Source organism: Colletotrichum karsti (genome assembly GCF_011947395.1).
Source record: "Colletotrichum karsti strain CkLH20 chromosome Unknown Scaffold20, whole genome shotgun sequence".
In the NCBI taxonomy this organism is placed as follows: domain Eukaryota; kingdom Fungi; phylum Ascomycota; class Sordariomycetes; order Glomerellales; family Glomerellaceae; genus Colletotrichum; species Colletotrichum karsti.
This window is the reverse complement of record NW_024065920.1, coordinates 176263-203978: the sequence shown is the minus strand read 5'-3', so window position 1 is coordinate 203978 and position 27716 is coordinate 176263. Positions and strand designations below refer to the sequence as shown.

Sequence of the window (27716 nt, the reverse complement as noted above, 5' to 3'; positions counted from 1 at the left end):
CGCCTGTCGCGCTTGGAGGCTCCAACATGCCATGCTCCGCGGAAAGACGATCTCTGGCGGGTTTGAAATCATGTCCCTGGCTCTGGGTTTCCTAATGGTATGCTTCTCATCTGTGATCTTTCAACGCGTCAGATTGTGGGCGCCGCTGATCCATCGCAGCTCATAATGATATTCTTCGGTCTCTTGATCGCTCTCGACGTCGTCAAGGAATCTTCCAGTGTCTAACCACCATTCTATTGGCCGCGAGCATGGCTCATGGATTCAAGTCAAAAACTCTGCGGCGCCGCTTGATGTTGCCAGCATGGGGTTCACAGATTGAAACTCAAGCTCGACACCTACAACAAGATAAATGCTGATCATCACACGGGGTAAGTCAAGATCCAGTGTCATCGTGATGATGAAAAATTGCGGGCTGAATTAAACAATTTGAGATAGATTAAACGGCCACAGACAGCTTCGCGGTTACAGAGCCCCTTCCAGGATGCAGGTCCAGCTCTATTTATCGTGCCGTGTCTTGGCAAAACATCGTTTCCGCTCCGCGGATTGATCCACCAATTGCTGCTGGCAAACGACCTGCTTCGGCAAGTCTCTATAATATGGGGACTGCATCTTAGATGAATTATGCGGAGGTTCGATGCCCCTTCGCTGCCGATCACGTCGTATGAGATCCTGGTGCGTAGCATGCACGGATAGACGCTACCGAACTCATCGGCCTCTTGAGGCTCTACTTGCGAAGCCTCGAAATTATTTCAACTGCGGTAATGACCTTTTCAGTGACTTGTGTAAAGATCAGGCCGATTCGGATGTGGCTCCGCCGACCCCACACGGCGAATTTCGGGTCTCGATCGGACGGATCGGCCTGGGTGGGGCACAAGTCGCCGGAGCTCTTGCGTCCTTTAGGCAGAAGTTCACGTGCCAGCTTTCAACTTCACCCCCCAACTCGAAAATGCACCCAGGCAGGCTGCTGTATCGAATCTAAACAAATTTCCACCTGCGTCCTACTTGCTCTCGAGGACTTTTTGCAACCACGGAAGCTCATCGGACGGTTCCGCTTCTCAGTTCTACCACGGCACAATATCTGAGGTAAATATGCATACTTTGTCACCACCCCGCCCGTCCGCCAAAGGCTCATCGAACGATTTTCCAGATCAGGTGTGTCACAACTTCTCCATGGACTCCGCACATCCGGAAGGTGCCGTTGAAGGGGCGGCGGCAGCTGCTCCACTCGGCGAGCAGGCAACAACTGCCGGCGCCCGAAGGCGGCGCAGAGGTAAAACTTTCTCACACGCCGCTTTTGAGCAAAGCTTTCAGCCAAGCTGAGGGATATTGATGCAGGCCCGATCGATGTTGAGCGCCAGTGTGGGGTGGCCCTTCCCGATGGTCGGCGGTGTGGTGCGGCGTTAACGTGCCGGCGTCACTCGATGGGGAAGAAGAGAGCCGTGGCTGGGCGGTCGGCGCCGTTTGATGTCCTGCTTGCTGCTTTGATCGATGAGAGGGTGCCATGAGCTAGTGAGTCGATGGTGAGTCACGGTCTTTGGTGGGCGGGAGCTAGGTTGGATAATACGGAAGTTTAAATGAGAAGAGCCTTGAGCGTTCGCATCATACGGGGCACGAAGTGGACTCTTGGTCAAGTGATGGCGTGCAGGCAGAACTGGTCAGAAGCGCGCCGCCTTATTGACAAGCCAAATCCACTACCATCATGAACTCAGTTCGGAGAATCTGGTCAGCCTCGTTCCTCAAAAGACTAAAACCTTAAACATATACTGCGTGGTGTGATAGATGTGGACTTGGGAGAACACACTGTGTGGAAAAGAAAGCACATATTCACATCTCACAGGGCGCCACTGGGATAAGCTTCGCGACAGCCTGGCTATCCTGCAACTATGCTACACAGTATGAGCCTTATCGCGTGCCGAAAGAGAGGGCCCTATTTCTCTCCCGATCAGCCAAGTGACTGGTCATGTGGAAAACCAGAACCTCGTGTGCCGGCTCCGAATCCAAGTACGAGGGCGGCCTAGGTCGCCCTTCGCCTTTGTCTTTACGTTATGTGTAACTCAACGTGTTGATGTTTTCTCTGACTCACAAAACGTTGCGTATCGTGTCAAGTATGTAGCTGTATACGTACTTCCATGTCATCGCGAGTTGGTGAGTTTACGGCTTCATCGTCGACAGCAAAGAACGAGGCATCGGTTTAGCGAGAAGTTATGTCGTGGATATGATGACACTTATCGATGAAGGGGACCCGGAGCAACGCCATTTGTGCATCTATATCTATCGAATCATGATTAATCTACAAGTAGCAATGAGATGATCCCACCCATTTTTATCACCCATGAATCAAACGCCATGGTATGTATGCACCACCTTCGGACTTCTAGGTGATCCCAAACAAACGCCAGGGTATCTATGCATCACCTTCCGGTGTCTTTTCCCAACCAAACGCCACGCTTATCCATGCTCCCAAGTCCCTGTGTCAATCACGGGTGAGTGCTCGTACTCTTCCGACCTATTCGTAAACTCCACCATCTCCGTTTCCTCCCGCCCAATGCCGTATTAGGTATTGCCTTTGATGTGTTTCGACTACTCCCAGCTATTTGGTTTTCTCTATGCTGTTCACGGAGCGCTTCCCACTCCGCCTGTCGCTCAGCTTCAGCCCTCCTTGCATCTTCTTGTACTGATGAATCAAGATTGTTGATGCAGGTCTCGATCGCATCGCGGCGGTGGGCCTCGGCCTGGACTCGAAGTGGGCTGAAGGCATGTGGTGAGGTGACTATCATGGATCATCAGTGTTAGAATCGATATGGAACTGATTTTGCATCAGCTGAGTGCGGCTCAAGACTTACGGTCATTGATAAATAGATCCTCGATGCCTCGAAGCTCGGGGCTGAATTTCCCAATCAGCCTGAGATAATTCAGCTCTGCGGCATCGTCGACAGATTCGAGATCGATCAGGCACTCCTCATATCTGGAGTAGACGTCCATTTCGAACAGAAAGTCGTTGCTGAAAATGATATCGGCTGGAAGATTCTCCAGCACGTAGAAGTCCTTCGCGACACGGTCTTGGGTGTCCCCGAATCTCCATTCCATCTGCTCTTGGACTATTCCCGAGGTGATGACTGTTGAGCCGTCGGCCAATTGTAGTTCCAACCAGTGTTCGGGACTTCGATCGATAGCGAACCCGCGCGATTTTGCGTACGATGCATCGACCAACATCACATCGGAACCTGTGTCTGGCAATGCAAGAGTGGGCAAGCCATTCATGTAACCTCGCAGACGTTGTCTTCCGCCACCGATCAAATTCAGCCTGAGTGTTTTCGCGGCGTCAGATATGATGCGTCTGATACGGCGCTTGAACTTGGTCAGCGTCTCAGTGATGCGAAGGAATTGGCCGGAGAGGATGAGGTCGTAAGAGCATCCAGGCATGATCAGGCAATTGATGTCCGTTGCCCCCTTCTCTTCTGCAAACGCAAAAGGCACTCGAATCATGCCTGGCGAGAAAACGCTTTTGCCAGATGGTAACCGAATGATGCCGTAAGTATTGGGTTGAGGAGACTTGCCTAGACTGCTGGCAATCTTGTCAGAAATGAAGTTGAGCTCGGCGCCAGTATCAGGCACGGCAACAACCCTTTTGAGGCCGATTCTTCCAATAACCAAGTATCTCGGTGGCTCTTCACGACGATAATGCTCGACTGTGGAATATCTGGTTCCAATAGGCAAGGGCAATGTTCTCATGGCTAGGCGGCGCAAGGCAACATTAGTAGGTATAGCATCAACCTTTTTGTGGTGGCCGACATTTCCACGGACCAAGTGTGTCGGTGGTTCTAAATGACGGAAATGCTCGGCTGGGGAATTTTGCGAAGCAAGGACCTTGCTAATCTCCATGTCGTTTCCACGATACATGTGAGTTTTCATAACTCGTAGTGGTCCCTACTTGATGTTATCCCACCTGGCATGACTGAATTTGGAGGGAAATATCCGCTTACTACATCTTCCTGTGTATTCAGTGGTGGTCGATTGATTGCTTCGAAATCGACTGCTTCGAAATCGATTCGCATGTTTACGTCGCAAAACTAGACGAGCTGAGTTCAGCACCAACAAGGCGCAGACCCCGCTAGAAAAATGGAGGATAGATGGAAACGATTACAAACGGCCTGAGAATGAGCATATTCTAATGTGTTGTGCTCGGGAAGAAAAGATAGATAACTTCGGAAACAGATTGCACTCCCCTAAGTATGTCAGCGCCGATAAGGCGGCTCAGTTGGCTTGTGTGAGAACACGTGGCTGTGCTTACTCAAGCCAAATATGCAGAATTTGCGGCCCAATAAGTGGCCAAGGCAATCTGCGCAGCACCTGGAAACGCCTGGAGGAGCGGTAAGCCAAGCCGAATGTGCAGAAGTTGCTGCCCAATAGGTCGTCGAGGCTCTCTGCGAGGCGTTCCGAACAACCCTTGGTAGAGAGGAGCTGATATGTCCTTGACATACTATGCCATATTCATTTCAAGTCCTCACTGACCTACCTGGTACCTCAACGACATTATGGAAGATATCGAGAAGGCGGCCGACGAGTTTCGGCAGAAAGCCGGCGAAGGATTCGCAGCCGCCTCTTGGTGTTGGCTCAAGACGAGGATTCGGAAAGCTTCATATTCCGTAAGTTCAGCCAGTTAGGCGCTCGGAATCTGCTTTACTTGCAATGCGAGATACTCGTTATCGAAGATAAGTTACGCAAACTTGATAGAATCTTTCTTGACAGCAGTGAAACTCCCATAACGGAGGCGGCGCGGAAGTGGGAAAAGCTTGTGGAACAGTCCACGAACAATAAGGATGCGGAAGAGATGATGCAGACGATCAAAGAGCTGAGGAGCAAATTGAGAGAGTATCGTAAGTCTAGGACGTTGATGATAATTTGACGAGAACGCTGACTTGAGGGAACAGATGAAACTTTGAAGCTGCAAAGCGAGATAGCTGGACTGCATCGTCCAGAAAAGAGAGCCGTCGAAGCGACAAGACACTGGCTCGAAGAACCTCTCCCGATTCTCGGAGGGAAAGCGGCGAGGTACCTCAGCGAAGATGCCGACTTGGTTGCTTTGAAGGCGCCAACGGAGGTCGACATACTCTCAAAAGCGCTGCGAGCTTGTTGGCCGGGAAAGGTGAGGAGAACCGTTGACATTCTGTCTCCATCATTCTTGTAGCTAGCGTTCTTCTGTCGTCCGAGTAGTCTTGCTTACACGTTTTAAGGATGAACTGTCAAGAAATGGACTCCATCGAATACGTCGATATAACGAGCACTCCATCACAGTAACTGTGGGCATCATCAGCATCATTCTTGCGGCGATCCTACTCCTCGGAGCCATCATCGGGTTCTCTTTTGTCACGACGTGGGCTGCGAAGCTAGTCATGATATGCTTCTTCACCATAGCATTCGCTCTCAGCGTAGGCCTCACAACGAATGCAAAACGAGCCGAGATATTTGCGGCAACGGCAGCGTGGGTATTCGTCGGAGCTGGTGCAGCCTTCTCTTTTGCTAACAATCTGTAGGTATGCTGCCGTACTGGTCGTGTTCGTAAGCAACGGAGACCTCTCAGGGAACCAACAATGCTGCCAGGCAGCGGCGCAGCAATGAAGTTGGCCGCTCGCTCGGCGCTCAGGTTGTGGGAAAAAAGTTTAGGAAACGGGGCCGATGCGCGTGGACGGGTTCGTCTCCACAACGGATCCCGGCTTGGCCGACCGAACTTGGGCCGGCGCCGTGGGTCCTCCGGGGACCAGGGGGACGGGAGATCCGTTGTTTTTCTAGTGTAGGTAGCGTGCGAGAAGGTTGCCAACACGAGAAGGAGAACGGAATCGGAATGGTGTTGCAAAATTCGGGCGGGGTGTCTTGGGAGGATGCAGAGAGTCCAGGGATTGCGTCAATAGTTTCTGGAATGGAAGGATCGACCTCCAATGACGATATGGGCGCATACGTATTGTACCTATTGTGTGGTACGGGTGCGATCCGATGGCACCCGACGGTGCGACTCCGAGCCGAGTGAAAACCCGCGAGAACGGTACGCGGTTTCCGTACGGATAGTCCGACCCGAACAACTCAGTGTTGCCTCCTTTTGCAGAAGTGTTGAACTGCCCGTGTGAGTCGGGTGACTTTGAAGGGAGGAAGGGGGCAAGCTGGGCTGGAAAGTGAGACTCCCACATTCGGAATCATGTGGAGTGGATAAGTGGATGTCGCCTGGTGGAGAGAGCAGGCGACAGTGGGCTCTCAGATTCGTCGCGACGGTGGTTCATGTACCTGCATAAGCCAATCAGAGGCCGATCGCAACAGACCTCGCCGCAGTATTCGTAGTCAGCTCATACTAATATGCTTCGGTATTCGTATGGATATATTATGAATAGGCTTTGAGGTGTCAAAGTGAAAGCATGGAGAGGCGTTAGACCTTTAATAATTCTGCATCATCTCTGCCTAATGCATGTGGGTTGGTTGCCTTAGATGCAATACCGCTTCTCTGACTGCGTGTAAACAGTTTCTGGTGTAGGTACCTACCTCAAGTGAGCTCAGGTCCGATGCCCGAGCTTCGGAGGCATCGTTGGTGTACCTAAGGTAGCTTCAGGCAGGTTGAAGCGGACGACCGATGCAGCCCCAAACTTCATTTCGCCGTGTTCCGTGACAAAGGGCACATCTTTATTCAGCTGGAGCAAACAGTTAGTTGCAGCTTCCTGAATCCCTGACAAGCTCCCTGCGCGTCTCCTGCTCCCTAGTGTTCCCAAACCGAAGACATGACCGCCTATCTGCATCGCTTTTGGAGGCGCCCCTCATCTCATTTTGGACGATTCGATTTGTTTGTTGTTGCGTGCTAGGAAACAGCACGTGTTATTCGCCCGAAGGCCAGGGAAAACGGGGGGAAAACACTAACTGCCCGTGACTGTCGAATGCATAAGCCACACCAAGGAAGAAACTGTACGTATTCGTTGGGTCGTGATGGCAAAGAGTAGAAAAAAAAGAAAAGAAAACACTAATTCCGTCATAATACCCACCCAAGGTCCTGGTACCTACCTGCAACCTGCGCACTGGGCAGTCTTTGTGTGTCCGACCGCGTTCCGACTTTTTTCTCCCCGTTGACCACGGTGCCACGGTGCTACAAACAGTAGCAAAAACGGTACGAGCGAGCGGCAAACGGACGAAGGAAAATAACAGACCTTTCGAGTCGTAGGTAGGTGGTTAGGAATTCCCCGTATCTTTCGACATCACCCTCAGATACAGCATAGCGCCGAATCCAGCTTGCCGCCGCCTGCGCCTGCCGCTTGCCCTTGTCTCTTCTCTTGCCTCTCCACCTTCTTCTTACCCCCCGGCCGTCAAAAACTCAATCTTAGCGGTACACAAATATAACCAGCCAACGCCCCTCCTCCTCCCCCCTTGCCTTTCCCCGATTCCGCGCTCGCGCAATCTTCAACTTCAACTTCGACTAACGTACAGGGCAACCAGCGACTACACCTGCCACCCAACAATTGCTTTTACTGGCCCAACCCATTAATATTCAGAGCTCTTAGAGCTCACTTTGCCTCTTCTTACCCTCATCGTCCGCGATAACATCGATTTTTTGCCCATCATGGCGTGGTCAAAGACGACGCGGATCAGCATCATGCTGGCCATCGATATCGTCTTCTTTCTGGTTGAGTTAATTGTTGGTTTGCTCGTCAAGTCGCTGGCCCTGACCGCAGATGCCTTCCACATGGTACACATCACACCCGTACTGCGGAACCGCTATGTGTGACGCATTGCTGACTGTTGTAGCTCAACGACATCATTTCCCTTTGTGTTGGTCTCTGGGCCGTCTCCGTCGCGAGAAAGGCCACTACCGACAAGTACTCCTATGGCGTAGGTCGCCTCCCATTCCGAACCTGAAGCTATCACCCCTCTGACTCCATTTCCGCAGTGGCTGCGAGCCGAGATTCTCGGTGCTTTCTTCAACGCCGTCTTCTTGATTGCCCTCTGCGTCACCATCATCCTCGAGGCCATCACCCGATTCTTCGATCCTCCCGAGATCGAGAACCCTCAGTTGATCTTTGCCGTCGGTGCCCTCGGACTTGTTTCCAACCTCGTCGGATTCTTCGTTCTCGGCGGCCACGGCCACTCCCATGGTGGCCACGATCACGGCGATGACGAACACGACCATGAGCACGCTCACTCCCACGGCCACTCCGACGAGCACGCCGCCGAAGAGGGCCGTGCTACGACCCTTGCCAGCGATGATACCGGCAACGTTGCCGACGTTCTCCCCGAGGCCGTTGTCGCTAGAGCCACCGCCGCCCCTCAGTCGCCTCGCCACATCAGATTCGAGAGGGAGTCTGATGCGTCCGGCCGAAACCAAAGCCGTGCTTCGGGAGCGTCCAAGGCTCAGGACCGTCGCAAGAGCGGCAGCCGTCACCACTCGCGCCTCACTAGCATTGAGGATATCAGCATCTACCCCTCGAGCTTCCGACAGGAGATTATTGCCGCCAGCCAACCCCAACTTGATGGTCAGGAGTCCGCAAGCGAGAGCGAGATCGAAGAGACGGTCGTAGAGGACGGCGATGCGGACGAGGAGTCCCCTCTGCTCAAGTCAAATGGCAACAAGTCTTCCTACACAATCGAGCAACCCCGTGGTCGTTCCGGCTCCAAGCGACCTAGAAGAGAGTCCAGCTTGCACGTCGGCCACAACCACAACAAGGAGAGAAAGAAGGCCTCGGGCGGACACGGCCATAACCACGGCGATATGGGCATGAATGGCATGATTCTCCACGTCATTGGTGACGCCCTGGGCAACGTCGGCGTTATGGTCTCCGCCCTCATCATCTGGCTCACCGAGTGGCGTGGCCGCTTCTACTCCGATCCCGCCGTCTCTCTGCTCATTACCCTCATCATTCTCAGGTCCGCCTTTCCCCTGACTAAGGCTACGTCCAAGATTCTGCTGCAAGCGACCCCCGATCACATCGACCTCAACGAGATTCGCGAGGACATCCAGGGCCTCCCCGGTGTGGTCAGCTGCCACCATGTCCACATCTGGCAACTCTCAGACACCAAGATCATCGCCTCCATGCACGTTCAGGTGAGCTTCCCCATCTCGGCAGAAGGCGGCGAGAAATACATGGAGCTCTCCAAGAGGGCACGCAAGTGTCTCCACGCCTACGGCATCCATTCTGCCACCATTCAACCCGAGTTCTGCGGCGATGAGAACTATCCCGAAGACCCCCACGCCCAACACGCACTACAGTACGACGGAGCTGCTACTTACGGCTCCCCTCCCAAGCAGGCTTGCCTGCTTGAGTGCGTCGACGACTGTGTTGGCAAGGGTTGCTGCTCCGGATCAGAGTCGACTGCCGCCGGCAGCGTACGTAGCCACTCGGCCCACAGCCATGATGACCATGCTCATGGTGGCCACGGCCACAACCATAGCCACGACCACGGTCACTCACACTAATTCTGATCACAACGCGGTTTCTCATTAATAATACCCCCATTTTCTCGGCCGCGACAGTTGGAAAGGGGCTACATGGGGCTTTTGTCATTATTGCGACATCACTACAGGCGGGCGGGGCTTTTTTGTTTTTGCACACATTTTGCAGACGCGAAGTCTGGCAATTAACCCAACAAAAATACCGGCGTTTTTGGGACTGGGAAGGGGGCGGATACACTTGACACACTCTGAAGTTGGGGACGGAAACATTCTTCGTTGCCGCCAACCGTCACATGACAAATTCATTTTCCTTTCTTTCTACTTGATTTTGCGGGAGTGGCATTCTCTATGTAAGCGTATCAGTCACCAAGTCAGTCTCAGTCGTCGACTGCATCGTGGGAAAGGTCATACAGGAATGGCGCCGCATACTTGCTGCCATTTCTGGTTCTGGGTGTTTAGACCGTTTGTAAGACTATCAAAATATTACTTTTAAATTCGAAATGATGCGCCTGCAGAGGGCATGCACAAGAGATCCATAGTGCCGTAACAGTAAATGAGTTTCGGCGACGTAGAGATCTCTCTCCCGTGTTAAGCAATGCATTCAACGAGCAAGCAGAGGGTCTTTGAGGGTCGGAACATCACGCATCTCGGTCGCGAAGAGAGAAACAGGGAGGGACACGCACACGTGGCCGATGGAGTGTCAACGTCCCCGGCTCCGACAGATCTCCTGTCCGACGGGCGAAACTTGTTGATCCCAGCCGAGGTCCTATCTGGCTGGCTCACACATTTTTCGTCGTTCCTCCTTGTGGAACAAGACTGTCTTTGCCAAGCCCAGCCAGCATGAGCCGCAAGTTGATTCCTTTCTGGGTAGATACCCTCGTCTTGGCTGAATACGGGATGCCAAAAGAGGGCTCAACGCACTCGAGACAGTTCTAGGAACGGCGCAGATCCAGCTAGACATCCAAAAGTCAGGCCACAAGCACGAAAGTATCTCCTTCAGGGTCGAGGGTATCATTAAAATTTTGCTTCTTTTAGAAGTAGTTATGTACACACGCTGACCACCCGTCGAAAGATGGCATCCTCTTGTCCTCGCTTTTTCTTTCTTTCCCCGGCTCTCCTTTAAAAGCCGCTGTGCCCAACGTACCACCTGGCCCGTCTTCTCCCTCCTTGTGTGCCCCCACCTTCAGACCGAACGCCCGATAATGCTGCTTGGTGTAATGTCTCGGGAGCGTAAAGCGCCGCCGACCAAGAACAGGAAAAAAAAAAAGAGTTTAATAATAAGTGAAATAAATGATGCCACGACGAGTCAGCGGACTCTTAAAAGCGCTTTAGGGGAAAGTAAAGAGAGGAAGACACCCCCTGCCCGATGATCCCTCTGTTGACGCTCCCTGTCGGACGAAGAAACCCATCCTCTCTCTCAGCATGGGCAGTACTATTTCGGAGGCGCCGAGGACGATGGCTTCTTGATGACGAGCTTGACGCGCTTCGGCGGGGGCTGGCCATCAGCCGGCGGCGGAGATGCTTGCGGCGGAGGCGGCTTAGGCGGAAGGGATGTCGCTGGCGGCGGCGGGGGACTAGCCGCTGCGCCTGACGAGGCCCCACCGGGCAACGGCTTGCGCGCGGGCTTGGCCATGATGCTGCCGTCAGATGGACCGGGTGCTGGAGACGCAGCGGGAGAAGCTCGAACGCTGAGCGGAGACGCAGGCTTGCGAGACTTGACCAGAGACGGGTCTCTTGGCGGGGGCATCTGGGATACCACCCCGGCTTTCTTCATGATTGCCTTGAGGTTCGGGTGCTTGAATCGAACCATTCTCCGGCGCTTTGGAATGGTGCCATCGGGACGAACGTTCAATTTCGCCTTCTTCAGAACTGGAGATGCGTCGTCAACCCCAGGGACCTTGTCAGGTCGAGGTCGCTTGTGAGCTTTACTGTTCAGGGTGTCGGACGACGGTCCGGGCTGAGGTGTAGAGCGCCCGTTCGATGTAGAACTTGAACCAGATGGCAACGCAGATTTGGCGATGGGAGGTTTGGAGGCCGCGGGTTTGCCGACAGAAAGCTTGGTGGTTTGCGAGGGCTTCGATACCGTAGTCTTGATGACAGAAGGCTTGGGTGTCGACGGCTTCGGAGTTGTCTCCTTTCTGATCGTCGATGCGACAATCGAATCTGCCATGGGCGAAGGCGCGGAAGTTGGCTTGGGAGACTGTACAGCCGGGGATGGCGAAGGACGTGGGGCCGTCGAAACAGGCCTAGGGGCTGACGGCAACGGTTTGTTGATCTTGGCAGAGCCACTCTTCATGTTGACGATGAGGCGCTTCGGCTCAGGGGGCCGGGCCACAGGCTGTGGTTGCGGCGGCGGCGGCGGCTGAGCTTGCGGCTCGGGCTCCGGCTCGGGCTCCTTCGGTTTGACTTGCGGCAAGGCTGTCTTGTAGTAGGACTTGAAGTTGACCATGAACTTTGATGCTCGTTAGAAGAGAACAAACACACTACACGCAGGTTTCGACTTACTCTGCCTGGGTGGGGCTTCACTGGACGAGTGGCTCTCCACCGCTTGGGGAAGTTGAGAGTGATCGTCCATCGGTCAGCAACATCAAACATGGTAGCACACAGCTCGAGGAGCGTGATCTTTTCGGCACGACCGAGCACTGCAGAGTTCAGTGCCTTCCAGACTGCTTTCTGCAGCGCCTGCTCATGTTCCGAGTACTGCTCTTCCATCTCCGTTCTCAATGCAGCCAGTGCAACGTCGACATCGTGCTTCCTGTCGAATTGTTTGCGGCGCTCCCGCGTCTGAGCCTCTTGATCATGTTCGATTTGAAGCACGTCGCCGCTGATAGGGGCGCGGGCTGACAAATTCGGTCCGGACTGCTCGCCAAAAGCCAGAGCAGCCAAGCCGGAACAGAAAATGTTGAGAAGCTTGTCCCGAACGAATGGGGACTTGTCGGTGCTGATGACGGACAAGATCAGGCGGAAGATAGGCATCTCCATCATGTAGCCAAGATCGACAAGAGCCTCGAAGGCTTTGATCCGCACTAGATCGCAGGTCTCGTCCTGGAGATATTGGATGAAATCCAGTGCGTTTTTGGGAATGACACCGGCCTTCATCAACTTTCGTCTGCACTCAAGGGCAGTGGTGGTCCATATGTTTTGATATGAGTTGGCCCACTCATCCATCCTGCGGAAGCGATCAATCTCAACCAGGGCTTCGCCAAGAAAATGGTGCTCCTCGACATTTGTGTCCAAGTCCATTTGATCACCAGACTTCTCTGGGATAAGACTGGTTGCTAAGGCATCCAGAAGCTTGGCAACGTAGAAGTGGTCCGAGTAAGGATTATTCGCGTTGTTGTTGTACTGAACTTGGTTCAAAAGGAGCCTCCGAGCTACTTCGGGACACTTGCCGCTTGAGTCGCGAACCCGAGCAATGGCCATGGGCAGTGCACTCTGGACGATGTACTGCTTCTTGTCCGAAAAGTCATTCGGCCGGGGCGTTTGCGTATCGGGGTAGCAGAAAAGCTCCGTGAAAGCCTTCAGCAAGTGCGTCATGCCTACCATAGAGGTCTTGGCCGTAGCTTCTTGGGGCAACGTCTCAGCCGCCATCGTTCTGATGCCATGGAAGTATCGACGATCCACCAGAGTTCTAGTCAAAAACGTGGACACCAGCGGATGTGCAGGGACCTTCTTCAGATAGAGCATCGAGTCCTGTTGCGCAACCACGTCTCGGTCCTGCTGTAGTTGAGACACGTACATGTAGCTCTGGAGGTTGGTCTTCATCTCGCAAGCCCATTCGAAATCAGCGTCCATCCGGATCCATTCATAGGATTCTTGGTCCATAGCCTTCTCGATGTCAGCCTCCCACTCGGAGAACTCCCATTTTTTAAGATCGTCGGGCCCAGTCAAGACGTCTCCCAGACAATACAGAAGTGTCTCCTCGTTGTTATCTGGGTCTGCCGCTGATTGCGCGCTGAGCTTCTCGGTCGCCCGCCTTTTGCGCTTGAGCCGCTTGTACTTTGTGTTGTATGGAATCTCGAACTTGGCAACCTTCGCAGCGTCTTCTCGGATCTCTACGATGTGCTCGTATGGAGTACCGTCGGCTTCGTGAATCCTGATGGTCATGGGACCTGTGAATAAGCCAACCGTGTCCTCGCCTTTGACACCGTGGAACTTCTCTTTGACGGCGCGCAAAAATTCCGTCTTTTTCAAAACTTGTGCCTCAGTCAAAGTTCTATCTTGAACTTGCCGAATCGTCATCTCCACACAGAGACGCTTTTTGTTAAATCGCTGATAGACGTCGAATCGAGGGCAGCCTGATCCGTAAACCCACTGGTGCCAGAATGCCTCCAGCTTGTTTCTTGCGTTCTTCTCACAGACCCGTTGGAATGATTCCGTGTTGATGATCCACTCGCTCTGCTTCTCTCCAATGTTGGCTTTGTAGAGAATTCGCGAGATGATGCGGGTCAAGTTGGTCTGAGCAGGCGCCTTCATAAGACGTTTGTCGAGGATGAAGAGAACCAGGGGGGCTTTCAGGATCATGAAATCCATCTCGAAGTCTCCGATGTGTAAGAGGTTGCCGAGTTCATGTAACGAAGGCCTTTTGATGTCAATATTCACCAGCCGGTCTGACATTTCCTTCATCCGAAACCTGTAATCGTTGTTGCCACAGAGCTTCTTCAGGAAGAGGTCGGTCATGTAATAGGCAATGCCTATAACCACCCAAAGATCTCTGCGTGTGTTGGGAAAGAGATTGATACCACTCCACTGTGACGCTAGACTGAACACCAGTTGTCTGGTGACGTCCACCTCTGTGTCGATGATGTCCTCGGGGAAAAGAAGGCGGGTGCTGACGAAGGACAGAGACTGCAAAGCCACGGTGTCGTTGACCATGTCATCCAGAAAGCACATCTTGTAGTTCTCAAAGGGGTATCGGGCGAACGTGAGGGTGAAGAAGTCAGCTGCTGCCGCAAGTGCGGCACATGAATTCTGGACCTCCGCAGCCCTCCCAGGCAGACAGTAGCCGTGAATTTTGAGAGCACTGGCGCCAAGCTTCTCGTCGTTCTCCTCGGTGCGGAAATCAGAGAAGAGATCCACATGCTCAAATGGGCCGACGGCGAATCCAATCTTTTGGACGGACACGCGCTTGTCCATATCAAAGCTCATAATCTTCTTGCGTTCGTCGTGAGGATCCACAATTTCGTCCGACAGCGTGCCGGAGCAGACCACTGTCATCTCGAGAAGCTTGTCCTCTTCGGTGAGAGAAAACTCCCTGTCCGACTTGTGGCTCACATGCCCACGTTCTCGGTTGCCGTTCGTGTTGCCGTTGGACCTCTGTTGGGTGGCCAGTGGTTGCCAGAGAGCGTCGCCGAGCGTCCTTGGACATTTGACCGCTATTGACCAGGTGGAGAGCTGTCCGTGATCATCGATGCAAGGGAAGATGCAAGAGGCGGTACCAGGTTCAATCGAATGTCGTGTGTAGGCGTGAGGGTATCTGAGGTCGCCAGGGTCGACTCCGACGAATTGAATGCCATCTCGGACGAGTTTGGTCTTGAACGGTATGGTCACTCTGTACTCGCGTCCAGGAATCAAATCGTTATCGAGCTCGGCACTGCTCGGGTTCACGTTCGAGACGCGAATCTTGAGCGTCGGTCGCTTCGGGACTCCCGCTCCCGGCTCTTCCTTGACCTTCTTCAAGTCGCGGAGGTTGACTCGCAGAGCACCGTCCACGGGCGTACAGCCAACCAATTCTCTATTCTCGGCGGGCACGTCGCTCTGTCGGGTGTGCGTGAGGGGTCGCATGCGGATCTTCCTCAAGTCGTGGTGTTCGGCGTTCCAGTTGTAGTACGAAGGATAATCCAGCAACTTATACGGGTCCTTGTAGCTCGCTGAAACCTTCTTCGGGGCACCGGTGGGCTGAAGATCCTTGATCACCTGTATCGTGATTTTTTCGACGTCGATTTCTGTCTGTCGCGCATCGATGGCGAGCTCGTCGACCTGACAGCCGGCGACAACGGCTATGACGATTTTAGATTTTCCCTCGATCCGCTTCTCGCGAAAGTTGACCTCGAGCTGGACATCTTGTCGGACGACGAAATATGGGTACGGCGGCTTGTCTTCGATGGGAGGGAGATCGTCTTCTGAATCACTGCCGACGACTTCTTCGACGACGGCGGAGGCAGCCGCAGCTGGGTCGAGGGGGTTCATGTTGGCCTAGTTTGCGCTCGAGACTGCGGCGTCGCAGTTAAGCATCAAGGACGTCCACTCGCTCGACTCGCTCGAATCGCGAAGGCTGGTCGGGGTGAGAGGTGAGGTCGGCGGAGGGCGGGCGAGGAAGGGGCGCCGGCGCGAGGTTCTCAGGTACGAAATGCGTCGAGGGCCTCAACCATCCTGTCGCTGTGGCCGTGGTCGTCGCGCGATGTTTAGGTTTGTTTGAGGAAGCTGTGACGAAGGGACAACGAATGAATAAGAATGAGAAATGAGATCCTTCGCCGTTTGGGGAGAAGCGAAGCTGCTGTAGGGTGTACGGCGAGGGTGCCTGGGATGAAGTGGCCAGGAAGAAGACGAAGACCAAACACAGATTCTGAGGTCGACAAATCGTTGATTACCTTGCCTCAGGTCGGGCCTTCCACACTCAGCGCGTCCAGGTCCACGGTTCGCCGCGACAGCGCCTGCCAGAGATGGAGCTGCCGGAGCCACCTTCCAGGCTGGCTCGTGCACCCGTTGGGTGGACCTTGTTGGATCTATCCTGCTTACATAATTACCTACCTTACCTAACTTGCGTCCAATCAGATGCTTTGGCTTTCTCGAGGGGGGGTTTGTTAGGTAATTAGTTAGTGGCTTTCAACAGCTGGCCCGTGCTTCTTCTTGAGCCTGAGGTGCCTTCCATTTGCTAGGTATGTAATGCACATGAGCTTCTGCGGCCGATTCAAGACTTCCCCCACCAATTCTTGGTGTCTCTAAAAACGGCACTTTACGACGGACAGCAACACTCACGGCTGTACATGCTGCCTCTTTCTATCTATTTCGCAATTGCCTCCACATCAAATGCGCACCATGCGTCAGGTCTTCTTTTGGGCTTTTTGTTTTGGTTCAAAGTCAAACGCTTGTTCTTCGGCCATGTCATCGACTAGTCTACAATGATTAATGTTACAAGAGTGGTATCGCGCCCTCAAATGCAAGGCCAAACAAGAAAGACACAGATACACAGATTTTTACAAGATGACCTCCGATTTGAGAACACAGGAAACCTCAGTGTCTGCCTCGGCGGTCGCGGCGCCTCTTTCGCGCCTGCATCTTCAACGTCTCCTCATCACGAAATTCTTCGGGGAGATCGAAATCGATCTCGGGTATCTCTGGTATCGGAAGTCCCCATGCCACCACTTTACGGCCCGCCCGCCTATGCCGGTGTAGGGCCGCGTCTCGCTCGTACCTCTTCTTGAAGAACGACTTGAATTCCCTTGGCGGTTCCGGCTTCGGGGGTGGCCGAGGCTGTGCTGCCGCCCTTGGGCGCTTCTTACTGTTCTTTGCTCCTTTTGACCTTGCTGACGCTTCATCGTGAAGCTGGTTGGTAGCGGACTCATCATCAGAATGGCCCGGGGGATCACCGTCGCTGATATCACCAGCCTCATCGTCGTCATCGTCGACGTCCTCGTCACTCGCAGCCGCTGAAGAATCGTCCTCGCTCGTTTCCTCGGCCTCGGCTTTTTCCGCCAGAGCACGATCTTTTTCGGCCTTGCGACGCTTCTCCTCCAGGCTCCATTGTCGAAACCTTTCGAGAATGGCCTGACAGCCTTTGATGAAGTGCTGCCGCGCCGGCTCATACTGCTTCTTTCGACTTTCTGTTATGCCACTGACACCCATGACTCGCAGCCAGTCATGACCCTGCAGACCACCCAGTAAACGAGCGATCTGATCCTTCTCATGTTGAGCCCGACCGCGTTCCGTGTTGCGGATGGACCTCTCCGTCCTTTCAGCCCTCTTGTGCGAGGGCACGAAAGAGGCATCGGGAAGGGGGTCCTCGACAGGTTCTCTCTTGTGAGAAATTCCAAGGAAGTCAAAGTCGATTCGTTGGGCATCCACAAGGTCGGTGAACAGTGCGTCGCCGTAGCCACGGATGGGCACTTTGTGGGAGGTCGTGGACGAGTCGTTTGGCGCACTGGGTTCCGCACTGGTAAAGGGAAGCCACGGTGCCGGCTGAAGACGTGTGGGGTTCGAGTCAAAAATGACTATTGGGGTGTCGACGTTCAACAAGTCTAGAGGCCAAATGTCAGTAAGTGTACGACAACAAACGGATGTTCTTGTGCAAGGAGGGCGGAAAAACAAAATGGGAAGTCCATACGTTGTTCTTTGGGGTCGTTCCCGATGACCTCGTCATACTCGGGGAAATAGGCTGACAGATCGCTCTTGAAACGGGTGGCTTCTTGGGAGCGCAGTTTGCGGCCCCCCTCCTTTGTGTGGGTATCGCCTTCGCGGGGCTGCAAACGATCCAGCTCATGTTTAATACCGCTGATGACCTTTTCTTGGTGTTTCGTCAACTGAGGCGCATTATCGGTCGCGATAGCTGGGGCGTCGTTCAGGGGATGCACTGTCGCGACGTGTTGAGCGGGTTGTTTCGGGGTCGGCTTCGGTAGGGGGGTGGTCGTGGTCGTGGTCGGTTGCGGAGTTGGGGCGACGCTGGGGACAACAGTCGCGTTCGCAACAGCGGATTTGACGCTCTGGGGAGCTGGTTTAATCAGGATCTCGATACTCGAACGCGGTCGCTTCGTTTTTGGGTTGTCAAAATCGACGAGATCTGCCTTTTCGAGGGAGCGCTTGGTGCGACCAGGCAGCTGTGTGTGGTGGTAGGCGGAGATGTTTTGGGGGTGGGCGCGCGTCACAGTGTTCGGATTCGCGGCGGCAAAGGCCTGCTGCTGCTGCTGAACGGGGACGGCTGGAGGATGGTGAAGATGCCCTTCAGTGTTCGCCCTCCTGGTGGAGCGCGTGAGGGAGGCCATTGGCGACGATTGAATAGCCATTCATTGTTCTCCTGCCGGATCGTCGCGAGGGCGATTGACGTGTCGATCGATGGAATTTTTTTTGGTCGTCTCTGCTGCGCTTTTCGTCTCGTGTCGGGTTCGTTGATGCGATGCGGGAAGTGGCTGCCTCTGGCAGGAGCAGGAATTTGGGGGGGTTTTCCAGGTTGTTTGCTCTTTTCCTTGGGCAATTTGCACTGTCTTTTGCTGGGCGCGTCGTCCACCTGGGCACTAACTACTACTGCTACTGCTACTGCTACTGGACTGCCAGTGCCCTCAGTGTTTGCGTCCACCACGGGAATGCCTGCCTCTGTTGGACTGCTGTGGTCACGGTGGCGGCTCACTGCCATCGGCGGTACCGAAGGAGGGGGAAAGGTATGATTGTGGTACTTTCTCGCATGTGCAATTCCTGGTGACAGCAGATGTACACAATGCATTTTCCTTCCGTCAACCGCATTTGGAGACGACAAGTGAACCTGACCTCATCCATTTCTTCGCTCTCTCCCTATTTCCCCCTGAATTGACATCCCGCCAACCCGACGCCAAAGCATTGTTCTGCCATCGATGATTCCATGGCTAAGAGCCACTAGGGCGTTTGGCCCTGAGCCGCATGTCGCGAAGGCATTGACCTGAGTCAGGCATCGTCTTTTCCGAGCTCTTTCGTCGTCATTACATCACTATCCTGTCGATATATCCAGGCAACAAACGTACCCATTCTTTCCGCCTCAAGTTGAAGCGCGTCAGAAAATATCGCGATATCACCTCTCATAGGTGCCTGGAAAACTCGATTTTGCACATTATCATCAAGACCAAGTACCATACCATACCTATGCGCCGATAGTGGCAAGCGTCACCAGAGGAAGACACTGCTCAGAGTAGCTTTGTCATTTTTGTCGACCCAAATAGGAAAGAAAGTGTCTTCCACTCAGAAGTTGCTTTGGAAGTCTCAACATTTCACGGAATCACATTCAAGTCCTTCTGGCTTGCTTTCTTGATGTACTTTCATGGCGTCCTCTGCCTACAGAGTCTCGAACAACCTCGAGGAAGGAGTCCTTCTTATCGAGTCGGCCTGGGATGCTCCAGCGAGCTGGCCTTGTATTAGTCCTCAGTCGACTAAAACTTTGGGCTAAAACTCTTCACAGTCCGCCCGGCACTGTTAGACGATCTCAAACTTCTCCAGAACACAGCCATGGAAATGATCTTGACCATCTCCCACCACCCCTACGTCCGACAGGCGAGTGCACCAAGCGACTCTCTCGTCCGGTTAGCAAAAGACCGACTGAGGTGGAAGATGCCTAGCCTGGTGAATCTCCTTCTGCCATTGTCATTTCGGGCGGGAATCTCCTCCCAGACCAAGCCCGCGAGGCCACTCAGACCGAGGCCGTGACAAGCACCTAGATGCAGCAGATGAACCTCCAACGAAGCGTCTTTGCCCGATTTCCCCGACAGGAACTACGTCTCACAACTGTCCGGAATCATACGAAGCAGCGGAAATGGATGGCACCCTCCCTTCGGCTCGAGCCCACGTCGTGTAGAACGTGATAATGGTCCGGAATATCCTGGCTTCCGAACCATCACGCTCTCCGTATTGCACCCCGATTCGTAATTTTGCCGCTATTCACGAACTCGAACCTTGCAGTCGGCTCCTGGATGTCCGCCTGCGTCCGCATGTCAAAACAACGCGGTCCGGTGGAGCAGGCTCGGAACAGCACGCCCTCGCATGCCCAAGACCAAGAAGGCGCCTGGCACTGATCCGGGCTGTTCTGTGCCTTTCCCGGCACAAAGTTCCAGAGCAAGTCGTAAGGCAGCGTCCCTTTCCGATGGCCGGCGAAATGCTGTTGTTCCAACACCCTGGAGGAAACTTCGGCGATGCCAGAAATGGCCAAGATGCGGTCTCGGGTGATGGGCAGCGTTCTTCGCGTGTAGATATGAACCAAGACGCGCCAGGTGACGATCACACCCTCGTACACGTCTACGTTTCTCTTGTGCCTACGACGGGTCTCGCCGTACATCGCTTCCCAGAAGCTCTCGCTTGGGTGCAGCCCGACATCGTCCTGTTTCGGTCCAGTCCTCCAGCCGTCCTTGAAGCTTTGTTTCTCGCCGACGAACCCGCACGTCCAAGACAGCTGCTTGGTGTTGTACTCAAGCAATCGCGGCGCCAGGTAACACTCCGGCAGGGTCCAGCCTCTGTAGTCGATCGGGTCGGACATGCCCTCCTCCTGGCTAGTCAGGACGGTTATACCGTCTGGCGAGTGCAATCCAGGGCGCTGAAAGGGGGTTTTGACCGCCATCGAGGCAGCGCTCGTCAAGTGGAGGTCGTGGAGGAAACTGTCCACAGCGTGATTCGATCGGGACGCCATGATCGTAACCACAGCGCTGGTGTTAATTTGTGGCATCAGGGCGATCTGCTTCGCCTTTTCGACCTCGTCGTCCTGCACAATGCACAGGGAGTCGATCCAGAGATACGAGAAGCCCGTTCCATCCATGCGGGCAGGGCGTTCCAGTCCAGTACCATGTTTCCAGAGTCGATACGAGCTTGAGTGGTCTCGTGCGGTTGGTCATCTCCTCAGCAATAGCTGAAGGCAAGATATAGCTGGGGTGACGACGGGAAGTAAAGGGCCACTGGGTACGCATCGTTTTCGGCTTTAGAGACCTCGAGGACGGCCTTAGCATGAAGTTGAGCTCTAGCTTCGGACATATATCGTGTTCGGCCAGGCATTCTACCACCCAACCCCCGTTTGGGGTTCTCAGGAGAACCGATCTTGGAGTTTATGGGACGAGTGCTGAGGCAAGGCGCAGCCAGGTGATCTGAGTACATCTTGCCACGAGAAGTCACTGTCAAAACCAAACTCTCATGCCTTACCTGGTTCAGCGAAAACATCAAGTCAACCGCAAAACTGCGTCCAACATCTCCCTCGCTCCCTCTTGAAGTCCTCCACCGGATCCCGGAGTCCAATCCATAACTCGACAATCGGGAATTGCTCAAAGGTGTACTATGTCGTGAAAGCTTTTCTGCGCAGAGGACCTAGCGAAGTCATCGTCGCATAAGCAATGCTACGGGATTTGAGGATGTCGACTGTTAAAGCTCTGTCCTGATTTCCAGGCATATATGGTGGCGGGCATGGCCGTAGGGTCGAAAGGCCCGGTACCTTGATGATGAGAGTTATATCCTAGTTGTTCAGTCGGCCTTTTATGCCTAGCGGGACACCTTTCTGACTGAAGGACCATGAGGGCATCGTGAAGAATTTTTACCACCTGCGTGGCACCCTACCCCCCATAAACCGCCGTAAAGCTCCTCCACAACCGGGCCTAGTTCCCGGTCAATAAAACTTTACTCTGTTGAACGTAATATCTAGAAGCCTTGAGAAGGAGAGGACCTTAAGGAGATAGGCTAGACTATTTACTTAAGTACCTGACTACATTAGCTAGACAAGGACGAACATCCCACATCTTCATCTTCAACATATTTGTCTCCTGAATACCTCCCTCCCTCTTATTACGTCCTGGCCCATGACCTCCCTATCTCTCACCAGACTACGTCAACACAGCCTAACGATGGATATTTTCGATGTTGATCCAAACAACGAGCTGGGCTGCCTCATTATTTTCTTTTTCACACGTGCCGTCATCTCGCTCGGGCGCACCATCGTCTCGTACTTTCCTACACACAGCATTCCCGCCCGCTTGGAACGGAGTTTGACCCAGGCACGCATCCCGGAACGATTGGGGATCAGACCTGACGGCCAAAACTGCACATCGAGCATTCAGTGTAGCGTCTGTCTCACGGAGTTTCTTGTCCTTGGCACCATGATCATCCTTGGACTATACTTTGCTATTTCCACCACGAGGTTGCCTACCTTTCGACGCACTCCCGGGGCCTACGCTTTTGTCTATCTCGTAGCTGTGGGCAGTCCCGTCCTGTCGCTGGCTATAGTGTGGTGGAGTTGTACTGCCTTTGAATCGCTGGACGGGCAGTGGGCGTACCTCAGTAAAGATTTTGGGAATCAAGATTGGGTAAGAGACATAATCCACCACCTCCTTCTTCCGACCCCGTTCCGCTAACCTTCGGGCTCCCAGACTACGCTGGCCGGTCTTTAAGGCAGCAAGACGTCCCAAGTTGTACAAGTTTCAAAAACTACAGCTTTGCGGCAAAGGCAGCATAATATCATCGAGGGAAGTGAAGCATGTTGTCACAAATCGTCACGCGGAACATCACTGCGGAAGATAGACAGTGCTCCTTGCCTAGGCAAATGCTGGAAGTTAGTCGCTTGCATTTGTTATCTATCCGCACAAATGTGTATGTCGCCGCTTCTTGGACTGGCTTGGTCCCTGTGTGGGAAGAGTGGGAGGGTTTGAGCAACGAAGGCGCTCTCTGGGGTCATATGCAACCCCTCACATGAGAACTGGACCGCGAGCTGCAGCAGAACTTATAGCTTTGATCCTTATTGTCTTCTTAAAGGGCGAATTACTGGTGGCGGATCCCTACGCGATAGCCTGCGTCTCCATGCAGACGTCTAGGTTGCTTGCCCTGCTCTACGCCACGTCCATAGCGATAGAAACTCTACAGGCCTACGGTCTCGCAAGTGCTTTAGACTGAGTTATGCATCAACAGAATTTCATCTGATTCAAAACCTAGCAGTTGATTACTGTATCGTCTATCTCTTCCATAAGCTCTAAATGGAGTCCGGGCTTGATGTTAGTGAATACTACGAAGCGACCCGGGGCGCTTGCGATGTAGGGCACCATGTGTCCTCTTTGGCTGATGTTTCGATGCGGCTAAAAAGAATTCACAGAATCGCCTCTTATAAACGGCTTGTGGTCGGTTGTGCCGTGATGGAATTCCGCCGCACGGCTAACTACCACCTGCCGGCCGGACGGTTAAGTGGGGCTCCGTATCCGGTTCTCTTTCTCCACTTTTACGGTCCCGGGTCACGCCGGTCAAGCCGCTTCAGCTCTCAAGTCATCCCCGCCTTTCTTCCCATGGCCATCTCCATCCTCCGCAAGATCCCCAGACACTTCTCGTCCTCATATCGGCGGGTGACCAGCTGAAGAGAGACAGGAGCATCTCTGTACCTCCCGGGACCGGTGTAAAGCTCATGATTAAACTTATCGTCCGGGTTCTGGGGTGTATACCCGTCTTCTGCTATGTCTAACCTCTGATCGACTTGCGTGACCGGGAATGACACGGCTGGGTAGTCCAGGAGATTCCACTGGGACGTGTAGCTCCAGTACTTGGCGCTGTCGTGCGGCGGAGCACACCCCGGCCCGACAGGGCACAGGATCGCGTCGACGGGGTGGCCGTCCCGTTTCCCCGTGTCCAGCCAGAGCTGGTTGTACATTGCTCTGTATGAGTTGCGCGCGGCTTTGAGCTAGATTCGCGGTTAGCGGATCATCTATCAAAATCTCGTATGACACCAAACCAGAAATCCTTCCAGCGATGGCAATCTTGGCACGAAGAAACGTATCTAAAATCGGAGTGAACTCACATCCCACACTTCCTCCACAGTCCGAGGCTTGATATTGGTCTCCTCTAACAACCAACTCGTGAGAGGAAGCGTCTCTTCCCCCCCGGCCGCGATGACCTCCCTGAGCCGACGGCCGCCGTCCTCATAGTACAAAGCGCTCGTCAGCCTCCAGCACTCGTCATGGCCCCTCGACTCCCAGTCTACCACTTCAAATTGTTCAGGCGCCGCTTTCAGTGCATCAACCACCGTGTCCATAGCCCGGAGGACCGGCGGATGCGGCCTGACAACGCCGTCGGAGCGCATGATGCCGATCTTGAGCTTCGGCGGGAGCGCGACCTTGCGCCACGGGATCGGGAGGAGAGTGTTTTCTCGGTTCCATGGACACATGTTGAGGTAGGCCCTCATGAAGAGCTCAATACCGGATAGGGTCGGGGAAAGGGGCCCGATGCAGCCGGTGATTCTGGGAGGGACTTAGTGGCTTTCTTCGCGTACAAGGTTCTTGGTTGTCACTCTTCTTGGCCAAGAATTAGGCCCATCCCTCCTGTATTGCCGACTCGATTAGAAGTCGGTTTGAAGCCGTAAACACCGTTGTTGGCGGCCGGGACTCGTATCGAGCCGCCGATGTCGCCCCCAAGCCCCTACGTAACTCCTGTTAGCTCCTTAACATCGAGACACACAATTCGCTTCACGATGATGGAAGAAGACATCCCGTGGATGGTTGTATCTTACCAATGAGCTCCCCTTGAACCCCACTAACGCTCCTTCTCCACCGGAGCTTCCTCCCGCGGCCAAGGTCCTGTTCCATGGATTCAGGGTCCTTCCATACACGTTGCTGTTCGTCTCGAGGTGCATGACGGACTGCGGCTGCGTCGTGCGGGCAAGTATCACGGCGCCGCACTCTCGCTCAAGTATCTCGTTGAGGCTGCAACGAGGAACCTGCTGTCTGTCACACCATGCGACGAAACCGTTGTTGTTGATCTTCCCCTCGAACCCGAACTGTTCCTTGACGGAAATAGGGAGGCCGTGGAGAGGACCGGCGGGCTCTGGTAGAGAGTCTAGATACCTAGCTCTCGTGATGGCATGGGTGTATAGTAGCTCCGTGATACAGTTTACCTGGGGGCTGGTCATTACGGCGTTCGGATGCGAGACTTTGGAGGGGCATTGTACTTACCGTCTTCTGTGCTAGGGCAGCTCGGGCGAGGAAGGCTTTGACGACCGTCTCGCAAGACAGTGTTTTCGAGGCCATCTTGTCTATCAGAGTCACCGCGTCGGACTCGGTGATTTCCAACTCTTCTGCGGTCAAGATTTGTGCGGGTATCCCCTGCACATTCTGAGGGAGAGGTTCCGGTAGCTTGATCGGGGGAAGTGCGTCGACGAGACTCTCGTCTCTGATTGCGAGAGCCTTTGCGACGAGTTGGGTCGGATTCATGTTGACTTAGATGAGGCAGGAATCAACTTTGCCAAGAAGAGAGGTGGAGGGCGGGATGTTGAACGTCTTCCACGGACAGCGAGTCCTGCCCGGCACGAGCTAAATACACAATTACACGGACCTCGAACCAATTGAGGTCTCCTGTCGTTTGCAAGTCTACGAGTTACTCTGCCGAAGACACTCCTTCGTGAGGCCCATGGCGGTGCGGGGTTCGTGACTCGGCTCAGTTGTTCAGGGACGAGAGTGACTCGGCCCAAAGCTGTTATCAGAGCAACCAACAACGATCTAGATCCTGCTGTATGAGCCTAACCAATGAATGAAAGTTGAAGCGTTCAAGAGCGCGATAAGCTTGCTTAAATATAATATTCATGGCCGTCGGAACAGGTACTCATCCACCTCGAATGTCGCCTCGAAGCTCTGTTCTTTACTAAACCGCCTTACATATCAACCTCAAACTCGGCAAAAGTCGCCGATGATGCTTTCCTCCGACTCAAAGCCCGTAAAAGACGATCTCTCCGAGAAACACGCGGAAACATCAAGCGTCATCCTCGACCAGACCGCCGACGCACACGTGCTGGACTCATGGGAGCAACACATCAGAGATGAATATCTCAAGCTCTCCCCTGAGGAAGCGCGCGCGGTCGAGAAGAGGTTGAAGCTCAAGCTCGATCTGAGACTCTTCCCTTCGCTCATGGTCATGTACATCCTCAACTACATCGACCGCAACGCGCTCCCCATCGCCAAGCTCGCGGGGATATCGGAGGAGTTGGGCCTCTCGTCGACGCAATACGGGACCGCGATTTCCATCCTTTTCGTCGGATATCTGTGAGGAAAAGCTCTAGCCTACCCCGAAAGCTACATGAAAAGATTCTGACGACACATCTCGTATCCGCCAGGTTGATCCAAGTGCCCAGCAACCTCTTCCTCTCGAAGCTCCGACCGTCGTGGTATCTCCCGGGTGCGATGGCCGTCTGGGGCGTGGTATCAGGATGTACCGCTGCGGTACACAACTTCGAAGGCCTGGTCGTCGTCCGCTTCATCCTCGGTTTCTGTGAAGCCCCGTTCTTCCCAGGGGCCGTCTTTCTCTGTTCCTCGTGGTATAAGAACAACGAGCTTGGGCTCCGCGTCGCTCTTCTTTTTGGGGGCAGCATGCTGTCTGGTTCCTTTGGCAGTCTGATGGCCATTGGGATCACCGAGCGCATGGGTGGTGTCGCCGGTATCTCGTCCTGGAGATGGTGAGAATCTTATCAAGACAAGGATGTTCACGTGCGTTACTGACGTGGACGGCTGGCAAGGCTGTTTATAATCGAAGGCGCTCTGACTGTTGCTTTCGCCGTCGTTTGCGTCTTCACGCTTCCGAACTACCCTCACAACACGCGGTAAGCATACCCGACTAGATCGATATGTTGAATCTTACTGAAGAAAAGGGGGGACATGGCAGCTGGCTAAACGAGAAAGAGTCCATCGTAGCACAATATCGCCTCCTCGAGGACCTCCACGACGCCCCAAGCAGCTCGGCCGCACTGTCTGAAGGACTCGTGCTGATGCTCAAAGACATCAAAGTGTGGATCATGATGCTGAACCACCTGCTCATCACAATCTGCGCATCATTCACAAAGTGCGTCATCCATCTACTCCCACTCTCTACAACGGCACGATCTTTGAACTTCCTACTCACTAACCCAACAGCTTCTTCCCCACAATCATGGCGACCCTCGGCTTCTCGCGGAAGATAACTTACGCGATGCTCTCGATCCCGTACCTGACGGGCTTCTTCATCGTCCTCCTGACCTGCTGGCACGCCGACAGGCGCCAGGAGAGGACGTGGCACATCGTGGCGAACCTTTCCGTCTGCGTCGTCGGGCTGGCCGTCATGGGCGCCACACTCGCGGTGCCCGCGCGCATCGTGGCGAGCGTCCTCATGATCTCCGGCGTCACCAGCGCGTCAAACATCAACCTCGCCTGGATCGGCAGTTCCGTGCCCTCGCCCGCGCCCAAACGCGCGGCGTCTATCGCTTCGATCAACATGGTTGGCAACATTGGTAACGTCATTGGGGGTTATTTGTTCCCTGCTAGCCAGGCGGACCGGTATCCCATGGCTGTTGGCGTAGAAGGTGGCGCGGCGTTGTTGGCAATAGGGGGCGTGCTGGGCTATCGATGGTATCTGAAGGGGCAGAATAAGAAGATGAATGCCGGGGATGCAGATGCCGTCAGAACTACTGGAGTTTCTGACTTTCGATATGTACTGTGATTCTATTGAACTGAAGGAACCTGGTATGCCTGTTGCCCCTTACGTGGTTAGTATGGCTCAGAACTGGACAGGGGTAATCCGTAGCACAAAGTTTATGCACTGCATCCAAATTCACCGTTCATCACATGCCAACTATTCATTCATGAGATGTATTCTG

At 53.9% G+C, this 27716-nt stretch overlaps 7 protein-coding genes across 7 annotated transcripts; 2 read left to right on the top strand and 5 right to left on the bottom strand.

The window, feature by feature from the left end:
* Positions 1-2590: 2590 nt before the first annotated feature.
* Positions 2591-3732, bottom strand: CkaCkLH20_06662 (uncharacterized protein; the record flags this gene model as incomplete). Its single annotated transcript, XM_038889379.1, has 2 exons — positions 2591-2748; positions 2844-3732. The coding sequence occupies 2 exons, from the start codon at positions 3730-3732 to the stop codon at positions 2591-2593; spliced, it is 1047 nt and encodes a 348-aa protein (XP_038745191.1).
* A 3859-nt stretch (positions 3733-7591) lies between these two features.
* On the top strand, positions 7592-9442 carry CkaCkLH20_06661 (uncharacterized protein; the record flags this gene model as incomplete). Its single annotated transcript, XM_038889378.1, has 3 exons — positions 7592-7717; positions 7777-7860; positions 7919-9442. The coding sequence occupies 3 exons, from the start codon at positions 7592-7594 to the stop codon at positions 9440-9442; spliced, it is 1734 nt and encodes a 577-aa protein (XP_038745190.1).
* A 1408-nt stretch (positions 9443-10850) lies between these two features.
* On the bottom strand, positions 10851-15607 carry CkaCkLH20_06660 (uncharacterized protein; the record flags this gene model as incomplete). Its single annotated transcript, XM_038889377.1, has 2 exons — positions 10851-11870; positions 11924-15607. 2 exons carry the CDS (start codon positions 15605-15607, stop codon positions 10851-10853), a joined length of 4704 nt encoding a protein of 1567 aa, XP_038745189.1.
* A 1044-nt stretch (positions 15608-16651) lies between these two features.
* CkaCkLH20_06659 (uncharacterized protein) lies at positions 16652-18396 on the bottom strand (the record flags this gene model as incomplete). The annotated part of the gene is made up of 2 exons (XM_038889376.1): positions 16652-17655; positions 17742-18396. 2 exons carry the CDS (start codon positions 18394-18396, stop codon positions 16652-16654), a joined length of 1659 nt encoding a protein of 552 aa, XP_038745188.1.
* A 1592-nt stretch (positions 18397-19988) lies between these two features.
* Positions 19989-20900, bottom strand: CkaCkLH20_06658 (uncharacterized protein; the record flags this gene model as incomplete). The annotated part of the gene is made up of 1 exon (XM_038889375.1): positions 19989-20900. The coding sequence occupies one exon, from the start codon at positions 20898-20900 to the stop codon at positions 19989-19991; it is 912 nt and encodes a 303-aa protein (XP_038745187.1).
* A 2469-nt stretch (positions 20901-23369) lies between these two features.
* CkaCkLH20_06657 (acetamidase) lies at positions 23370-25308 on the bottom strand (the record flags this gene model as incomplete). The annotated part of the gene is made up of 5 exons (XM_038889374.1): positions 23370-23783; positions 23901-24339; positions 24390-24517; positions 24609-24992; positions 25051-25308. The coding sequence occupies 5 exons, from the start codon at positions 25306-25308 to the stop codon at positions 23370-23372; spliced, it is 1623 nt and encodes a 540-aa protein (XP_038745186.1).
* A 472-nt stretch (positions 25309-25780) lies between these two features.
* On the top strand, positions 25781-27559 carry CkaCkLH20_06656 (uncharacterized protein; the record flags this gene model as incomplete). Its single annotated transcript, XM_038889373.1, has 5 exons — positions 25781-26133; positions 26205-26543; positions 26604-26687; positions 26750-26926; positions 26998-27559. The coding sequence occupies 5 exons, from the start codon at positions 25781-25783 to the stop codon at positions 27557-27559; spliced, it is 1515 nt and encodes a 504-aa protein (XP_038745185.1).
* Between the last annotated feature and the right edge of the window lie 157 nt (positions 27560-27716).